A 9,470-nucleotide genomic window follows, 5' to 3' on the forward strand; every position below is an offset into this window, starting at 1 on the left:
TGGTGTATGTAATAAAGTCTGGGGTTTGCATAGTACTTCTTACCTAAGTCCTGCAAAACACTATGAAGAGTAGTGAACCACGTGCAATATTGGAAACTAAGAATGCATGTGCCATTCAGCATTCTACTGAGAGCTCTGTTGAGTTGATCTTCGTGTCTTGTACTCATAGAATCATAAATGGTTTGGGTTGGAAGGGACCTTAAAGATCACCTAGTTCCAACCCCCCTGCCACGGGCAGGGACACCTTCCACTAGACCAGGTTGCTCAAAGCCCTGTCCAACCTGGCCTTGAACACTGCCAGGGATGGGGCATCCACAGCTTCTCTGAGCAACCTCTTCCAGTGCCTCACCACCCTCATGGTGAAGAATTTCTTCCTAATTTCTAATCTAAATCTCCCCTCTTTCAGTTTAAAGCCATTACCCCTTGGCCTATCGCCATATGCCCTTGTAAAAAGTCCCTCTCCAGCTTTCTTGGAGGCCCCATCAGGTACCGGCAGGCAGCTAGAAAGTCTCCCAGCGCCTTCTCTTCTCCAGGCTGAACAACCCCAACTCTCTCAGCCTGTCTTCATAGGAGAGGTGCTCCAGCCCCCTGATCATCTTCGTGGCCCTCCTCTGGACTCGCTCCAACAGGTCCATGTCCTTCTTATGTTGCGGGTCCCAGAGCTGGACGCAGTACTGCAGGTGGGGTCTCACGAGAACGGAGTAGAGGGGGAGAATCACCTCCCTTGACCTGCTGGTCACACTGCTTTTGACACAGCCCAGGATGCAGTTGGCTTTCTGGGCTGTGAGCGCACACTGCCGGCTCATGTCGAGCTTCTCATCAACCAACACCCCCAAGTCCTTCTCCTCAGGGCTGCTCTCAATGCATTCTCCGCCCAGCCTGTATTTGTGTTTGGGATTGCCCCGACCCACCTGCAGGACCTTGCACTTGGCCTTGTTGAACCTCATGAGGTTCGCACGGGCCCACCTCTCATCCTGTCAAGGTCCCTCTGGACGGCATCCCTTCCCTCCAGTGTGTCGACCGCACCACGCAGCTCGGTGTCGTCGGCAGACTTGCTGAGGGTGCGCTCAACCCCACTGTCCGTGTTGCCGACAAAGACGTTAAACAGCGTCGGTCCCCATACCGATCCCTGAGGAACGCCACTCGTCACAGGTCACCACTTGGACATCGAGCCGCTGACCGCAACTCTTTGAGTGCGACCATCCAGCCAATTCCTTATCCATCGCATGGTCCATCCGTCAAATCCATGTCTCTCCAATTTAGACGCAAGGATGTCGTGCGGGACAGTGTCCAATGCTTTGCACAGGTCCAGGTAGATGATGTCAGTTGCTCTTCCCATAGCCACCAATGCTGTAAGCCCGTCGTAGAAGGCCACCAAATTTGTCAGGCACAATTTGCCCTTAGTGAAGCCATGCTGGCTGTCACCAGCCACCTCCTTGTTTTCCATGTGCCTTAGCATAGTTTCCAGGAGGATCTGCTCCTTGATCTTGCCGGGCACAGAGGTGAGACTGACTGGCCCGGAGTTCCCCAGGTCTTCTTTTTCTCCCTTTTTAAAAATGGGGGTTATGTTTCCCCTTTTCCAGTCAGTGGGAACTTCACCAGACTGCCACAACTTCCCAAATTTGATGGATAGTGGCTTAGCAACTTCATCTGCCAGTTCCCTCAGGACCCGGGGACACATCTCATCAGGTCCCATGGACTCGTTCACCTTCAGGTTCCTTAGATGGTCTCGAACCTGATCTTCTCCTACAGTGGGCGGTTCTTCATTCTCCCAGTCCCTGCCTTTACCTTCTGCGACTCGAGTGGTGTGGCTTGAGCACTTGCCAGTGAAGACTGAGGCAAAAAAGTCATTGAGTCCCTCAGCCTTCTCCATATCCCAGGTAACCAGGTCTCCCATTCCTGAGAGGCTCCACATTTTCCCTAGTCCTCCTTTTATCACCGATGTACCTATAGAAGCTTTTCTTGTTGCTCTTGACGTCCCTAGCAAGATTCAATTCTATCAGGGCTTTACCTTTCCTTACCTGATGCCTGGCTGCATGGAAAATTTCTCTCCCATGCTACGTGTCTTTGCTTCCAGCCTCCGTAGACTTCCTTCCTGCTCAGATGTCCTTGTTTCTGTCCTGTCCATCAAAGGTCTTTACACAGTTTTTTTCCTATCTGCTTAGGTTGGATAAGTTATTCCACAGTGGAAAGAAGCAGAGGAAAGAAGTGAAGCAGCTTCGTTTACTATAATACAAAAAAGTGGGGGATAAACCTCCCTCCCCAAAGTTAAAACAGCAAATGTGGAAGACCACAAGCACTCTGGATGTGGTTTTGTAGTCTGGCTGCTCATTGCCTGAAGTGTAATGAAAACATCCCCCTTGGGTTAGCCCATCTCTGAGACAGCTTTCCTGTTTGCTTTTGGACAAAATATTTATTCTCTCTGTGTCTCAGTCCTTCATCTGTAAAACAGCAAAGCTTCTCTGCCTCGCAGAGGACTCAAAGCGTCCATTTGGAGAAGTGCATGCAGCTACGATGCTGAGATCGAAGGAGGACTTGAAGTATACATAAAAGCTCAGGATATTCAGCTAATAGATAAGAACCCAGAAACCTCATATAGACATCAAAGTAAACACTTAAATTATGTACCTCAAATTATTTTACAAATGTAAAATATACTTTTCATAGAGGAAATAGCAAATTCTTAACTACAAAGCCTTGAGAAGAAAGAGTATCTCTTCATATTGTTCAGGAAGCTGGGAAGTAAATGTTCGCCTGTAAACCTGCCAAACAGGGTCGGAATACAAGAAATCCATACTTTGGAGTGCTTGGAGTGTGCTTTTCATGTCAGCTGAAAATCAGATAGATGATAAACTTAAAGACAAATGAAAAGATGTGGCACTTCTTCATATTAAACAAGTTTTTGACATGTGCTAATTGTTGTTTTCTTCTAGCTATGGCTTTGAAGATAGCCAGATACAACTTAGGTTTAGCCTTTCTTGCACTTTAATGACTGTGGTCAGCTGTTCCTGCTTAAATTATGTTTTTATAGTTATCAAGAGGTTTTTGTGGTAGGAAATAAAATTTGAGGATGGAATCATTGCAGGTGAAATCTTTGCAGTGGTGTTTTAAATTGGACTTCACACTAAAGATTTTTTAATTAAAGCAAGTATCAGTGGTTTTCGTCTGAACCTCTGTAGGTGCTAAACTAAGCTGTCATTCTGATTCTCGTTCGTATTTGTGAGGTTTTTCTAATCCGTATTGCTGTGACAAGTTACAACAGCTGAAAACATTACCATTGATGTTAATTCTAAAGAAAAGACATAGGTTCCTGTTACCATGGCATTTCCAAAAAAGGTAAATATTCATGAATGACGATCACAAATAGAGTCACTCTGCTTGTAATAAATATTGCCTGCATCTGAAAAATTTCTGAAAACTTCCCAAACTAAACTCTTCCATTAGCACTGCATAGTCTGACAGGAAGAAGCTGAAAATGTATTGTCTGATTTAAGTGTATATTGGAGTAAAACAGATTGGAGAATGTTATCTTCCCTTTTCCTGTCACCCAGGTTTCCTTCCTTTTGCCTCTGCTGATTTTCAGTTTAAGCAGTGATTTTGTTTCAATAAAAATCATTCTTTTTTGCTGTTGTTCATGCACTTGCAATTGAAATTCTTTGGATGAAAATTAAAACTTTGGAGGTCTCTAGCTTGTTTTTCTTGGGCAATGTATAATGCTTTTTTTGCAAATGCCCGAGTTTGTTTATTTGGAAAATTTCTTAGTTAAGGATTTGGGTGAAAAGTTTGGATCAGCTGTTCTGGAGATTCCTTTCTCAGCAGAGTGTGAGAGCAGGTTGTGAGGAGTTCAGTGCTGCAGTGAGACAATAGGTGGTCTGGGGGTGAGATGTTTTCTTTACAAAATATGTTGTTCCTTGTACTCCTGAAGTTTTTACGTAAAACACTGTTCCCAAAATGACAACCAGTAATGTTGCACAGGTTTGCCAAGCTGTGGAATTGTTTTCTGTTTCGCACTGGTAGATAAAATTGTGGTTTACCTAACCTTGTTTTCCTCTCTGTCTCACTGCAGGCATCTCTTGTGGAAAGTCCATGATTAGCTCCATGAGTCTCATGGGAGGAAGCAGTGGTGCCCCCTTATATGACAGAAACCATGTTACTGGAGCCTCTTCGAGTAGCTCATCCAGCACTAAAGCCACTTTCTACCCACAGGTATGTCTTGAAAATATATCTGTGAGTTAGAGATCTCCCACTTCTGAAGAAAAGGAAGAAGAAAATTTGTGCTACTAAATAGAGTGTTAGTAACGGTTGTTCTTGGGTGTCACTGTTTATGACATACGGGCCCAGTCCGACACCCACTGAACTTCACCAAAGGGCTTTGTTGTAGTTCATCGGGATTACACAATGCTATAGGGTGTCTAAAATGTTTTGTTATTAGAGTGATACTCAGCTGGGTTGTTCCTGGGCGCTTCTGTTCTTCTGTCTTGGCTCCCTTGGAGATGCCACCTCCTTTGTTCTTTGTAAACTCTGATGTCAGTGGCCCAATGACATTTTGCATTGCGTAACGCTGCAGGCACACAGGGAATAAAAAGACAAACAAGACTCGACAGGACTGGAATGCAAACGCATAAGAAATAAGCTTGGCTTGCTGCTTAGATAAAGTGTCGATTGTTGATTCAGAAAACCAAGTGCGTGCACTGGGAGAAAACACTGGTACCAGCAGAGGTTACTCTGCTTGAGTTTTTTCAGCTGTAATTTAGCTCCATTTCTGGCTTTTAACTGTTGGAAGTGACAGAATTTTAGTCCCCATATCAGAGTTTCATGAATTCAAAGATTTATAGGATGAATGGAAATTATTCTTTAAGAATATGTAGGAGAGACATACAAAGGTTACTGTTTGCCAGCATTTTGTCATATGAAAAGTTTTTTTCCTTAGTGCTTCCGAGCAATACATACATTCACTCTTCTGTTCACACAAGCTTGCAGAGTCAATCTGCTAGCTATTGAGGTGATTTTTTGGTAGCATTTAATCAGGAGCCCACATACTGTGTGGGTATATGTGCATTTGTGTTTGCATGTAAACTGTTACGCTCTGTATGGGCGTTTTGATTGATATAGTGTTTTGACCAGTGGCAAATGTGGTCCCTCTCCCCTGTAAGAAGGACAAAGATGGAAAAGAGAGGCTTCTGAGCTTATCTATTGATAAGGTAAAATTGGTTACTTATTTCTCGCATTACCTTCTTAATGAAGCCATCAAGAAGCTAGTCATAGCTAGCAGATGTTTGGAACTCAGCAGCCCTCCTAATTCAGCTTGTCTCATGCTTCACCAGTGTCTCTGTAACATGCTGAACAATTTCATACTAGTACCTGATTGATGTGTTAGTGCCACACGAAAAAGGATGAACAGAAAAAAACTTAGCAGAATTTATATTAAAAAAAAAACCCCTTACTTGAATAAATCTGGAAAAAGGAAAGCAGCCCAAGAGCTGATCTGCCTGTGCCATTCTAAGGGATCTGTGTTGGCCAAAAGATCAACTCTTCCGTTGGGACTTCTGGCCTAAGCTCATCTGACCGTTACTGGGAATTCTTCTTCCACACTTTCTACTCTGGGCTATGTCAGCCAGGGCTGATGGATGATATCAGCCTTTCCTTCAGGAAAGGCATGCTGGATTCTTAGAAGGAAGCTGTTACAAGGGCTTTGTTACATTAAAGTTACAGCTTAATCCAAATATTTTGGTCAGTTCTACCTGGTAACTAATTACCCAGCTTTAGGTTAATAATAAAAAGTAGAGATCTGAGCATCGAGTTGTCTTGGCTTTTATGTTTTGTTTTGTTTAACACATCTTAGTGGTACTGAGAGATGGCCCAGTGAATAGAGACTAGGAAAGAATTGACATCAGTGGAATTATGCCCGTTTATATACGTGAGAACCTGGGCACAGGCATCCTGGCTGACACTCTGCTGTATTTAGTCTGAACGTGAAGTGGTGTTGATGCAGCTGAGGGTGCTAGTAGGAGGGAACCCAGAAGTAGCATGCAGTGCTCCTCCAAGGAAGAGAATTTCTGGAAGATACTCTTGGGACAATTACTCATCATTCCCCACAGCTGGCAATGGGTGCTATTCAAGCTTGTCTCCCCTCGCGTGAATCTGGATGCAGGGCTTGTCAGCATCAGTAACAATGAGCTCAACTCCGTGGCCAGGAATTATTTTGCTAGGCGCTGCACAGTGAAGACCAAGACAGTTATCTCCACTCCAGTGATTTTACAGTATTATTATGAGAGAAGAGCAGAGGCAGAGGAAGGATGCTGTCATGGTCGCTGTGGCAGGCCATGCCTTGGCAGAACGCCCGGGACAGGCTGCGTACGAGATGCTCGCATCAGTAGGAAGGCCCTACCATCAACAGCAATGCTGTCATTTTCCACGGTGGAAGCGATGAAGCGCTCCCCTTGTTTTTAGGCCAGTGTCCTGCTGGCTGTGTCAGGGATTCTGCTTCCTGCTAGGGGAAGAATCCTAAAGGATTCTGAAGCATAATAAACTGTTTTTCTAGTGTGAGGGTTACCGGCAACCGTGTATATGCACACACAGAATCACAGAATCACTACGGTTGGAAAAGACTATGACTATTTCTCAGCTCTTAGGCTCTTTGCATTGTGAATTGTGCCAAAATGATACGTTTACAGAACAGCAGTAAAAAAGAAGTATTCAGGGAAGGATGGAGTTGTATTAGTTATAGCAAAGGAACTTGGCCTCCCGACCCTACTATTGACTGGGGGTACGTTTAGAGGCTGGAAGTGGAACAGACTTTATTTCCCATTAGCATCTGCTGAGGATGATATCAGTCCTTATGTCAAGGAAGTACGCTGAGATTCAGCAAAACTGGGTCTAATTTCCAGCTTTACCCCAGCCTTCCAGCATAATAACAGATGTGGCAAGGAAGAAAATTCCTTGTACTGTGAGAACTTTGAAGGTCTGCAGCGTACCTAAGCCCAGAGTAAAGTCTCGTAATGAACTTTTTAAAAATGCGTTAACCCACCCAAGCAGCAAGGAGAGGAAACTAAAATAAGGATGAGTGACAGGGTGAAGGCATAAATAATATTTTCAAAATAAGTAAGGTTGTGTAATTAACCAAACTTTCGCACTGCTTTTTCCTATTCTTCCTAGATCTTGAACCCACCTCCTTCCCCAGCTACTGATCGCTCCCTGTATAATGCAGAGATGTTTTATTCCTCAAACATTCCTTCAACCACGAGATCTTACAGGTACAGCTCAGATAAAAAGGTTTGATAAATCTTCTGTTGATCTGTCCTTCAGTTTTGGATCTACAGCAAAATGTTCTTGTTCAGACTTTACCTTGTTTAAAAAAAACTTTCCCTCTCTTAATAAATGACCGTTCAAATGGAGGTTTTATGCCAGTTTTGATGTTAAACATTGGCTTCGTGTTCTTATTTTGACACAACAGGGTTTAGCGCCTTTCAATACAGTGTTACTGAGTAATAACGCAATATAGATAGGTTATATTGCTATGTAACAGTCACTTAGCATCCTGTATAGAGAAGGTTGGTGTTTTCTGTTCAGTTCCTCAAGCTAATCTTAAAACTCTTTGATGAGCCAGCCTAGACTGGGCTAAATGGTCACGGTGGTCTCCTCTGGCTGGTCAGGGGCTGGAAGAGCGCACCGCTGGCTGAGGGTGGTTGTGCCGTTCAAATCTAACACAGGTTCAGGAACCCCTTTGTTGGGTTCCTATGAAAACCTGAATTAAGGCTGACATAGTGTTAATGAGCAGGCATCTTGACTGAGGACACAGAGCTGTTCATTTTCAATCTCTTTCTTTCTTTTTCCTTCCTTTTTCCCCAGATTGCAATTAATGCATGTGCTTTTTTTTTTTTTTTGCAGGCCATACCTTATACGAGGGATAGCGCCACCCACAACCCCATGCAGCACAGATGTTTGTGACAGTGACTATACTACTAGTCGATGGAAGGCCAACAAATACTATATAGATTTAAATTCAGACTCAGACCCTTATCCCCCTCCACCCACACCTCGCAGTCAGTACATGTCAGCAGAAGAAAGTTGCCCTCCGTCTCCCGCCACGGAACGAAGCTATTTTCACCTCTATCCACCTCCACCCTCTCCTTGTACAGACTCCTCATGACCTCAACAGAAGGAACTTTTCCTGTAAATATTTTAAAATATGAACAGATTTAAAATATATATTTTATGAATTAAAAATAAATCGGGGTGGGAATTAAAAAAAAAAGAAATGTGAATAAAAATGGGTGGGAGGGATGGGGCTGTGAAAAATTGTACAGAGGAAGAATATTTATAAAATTGATTTTTTTAACTTAATTTCCATTCTTTTGTGCCATATTTGCCTTTTTGAAGTCATGAAAATGACTCAATCTCCAAAGGATTTGGGGAGGGAATGTTGAGCCTTTTTGCATTTTTAAGTCACCTTTTTACACGCAAAGTGTATGTAATTCTTTTTATTAATGTGAGACAAGAAAGCGAAGTGGCTTCTGGGAGGAGGAGTCTAAAGTAAGATGTAAGTTTATTCACAGAGAAGAAAAACACATTTAAATAAAATTGTCAGTATCTCATCCGTTGACCACCCCTGGGAGATCACAGCCCTCAGATGCTCCTGTTTGCAAGTGAGCTGAATGCTGCCCAGCAGAACTCGGATGCTGAGACCTGGATTTCAAACCTCCCTCTCCATTTGCTTAGCATTGAACTGGAAGAACACTTCTTTCGGCCAAACCTTCCAGCTGAACTAGGCCCACAGGCATCGTGCCCTACCTCATGTCAGTGCCATTCTGCACATGGCCAATTCTGGAACTGCTTCGAGCTGAAATGATAACCAGCCCTAAAAAGCTTGGTTTAGCTCCAGTCAGTTCCCCGCTTGACTGGGTGAATGGTAGCAGAAGCAGTTGTATTGACCTGCGGGTGAGAGCAAGGGGCAAGTTTAAAGTGGTATTTAAGCTAAGAGAAATGCCTGACAAACTGCAGATTTGGTCAGACTCACCATTTGAATTTAGATGAAACCAAGCTCCTTCATCCTTCCTTGTGACGCTTTGATGACTGTCTGGGAAGAGGCGACAATAGTAAGCTGCTTCTCAAAATACAGTGCTAGTTCGCTTTTCCCGAAAGTCCAGTAATTCACTGTGCCGGGTCTCTGAGAGGTTCACCTCTGTTCATTTCATCAGTGAATTGCTTCATCTCTAACGTTCATTTTCCAAAGTGAAATGATACGGTTACTTGTATTCATTTAAATGAGGAAGTTGTTTGGTTTTTTCATCGGTGTTTGTAGATAATTATATCTGTATAGCTCAAAACAAAAACATCTGCCATTCAAACAGTTTAGTCATATCTCATAAAAATTTGCCACAAAATTAGTTCAGGTTTAGAAATAGACAGAAAAAGCACAGGGGAGGAAGGAGAGGAGATAAATACTTCTTTCTAATTGTGTTGAAATACAA

At 43.4% G+C, this 9,470-nt stretch overlaps 1 protein-coding gene across 2 annotated transcripts in view; it reads left to right on the forward strand.

Annotated features, from left to right (window-relative positions):
- LRP5 (LDL receptor related protein 5) overlaps positions 1-8,241 on the forward strand; it is a 170,334-nt gene extending 162,093 nt beyond the window's left edge. For both annotated transcript variants that reach the window (XM_059826158.1, XM_059826159.1), the window contains 3 exons: positions 4,067-4,206; positions 7,156-7,253; positions 7,888-8,241. In XM_059826158.1, coding sequence (XP_059682141.1) covers positions 4,067-4,206; positions 7,156-7,253; positions 7,888-8,149 — 500 coding nt within the window. In that variant the 3' untranslated portion in view covers positions 8,150-8,241. The remainder of the gene's footprint in view (positions 1-4,066; positions 4,207-7,155; positions 7,254-7,887) is intronic.
- The last annotated feature ends 1,229 nt before the right edge of the window (positions 8,242-9,470 follow it).

The sequence above is a fragment of the Gavia stellata genome, chromosome 17 (genome assembly GCF_030936135.1).
Source record: "Gavia stellata isolate bGavSte3 chromosome 17, bGavSte3.hap2, whole genome shotgun sequence".
NCBI lineage: Eukaryota > Metazoa > Chordata > Aves > Gaviiformes > Gaviidae > Gavia > Gavia stellata.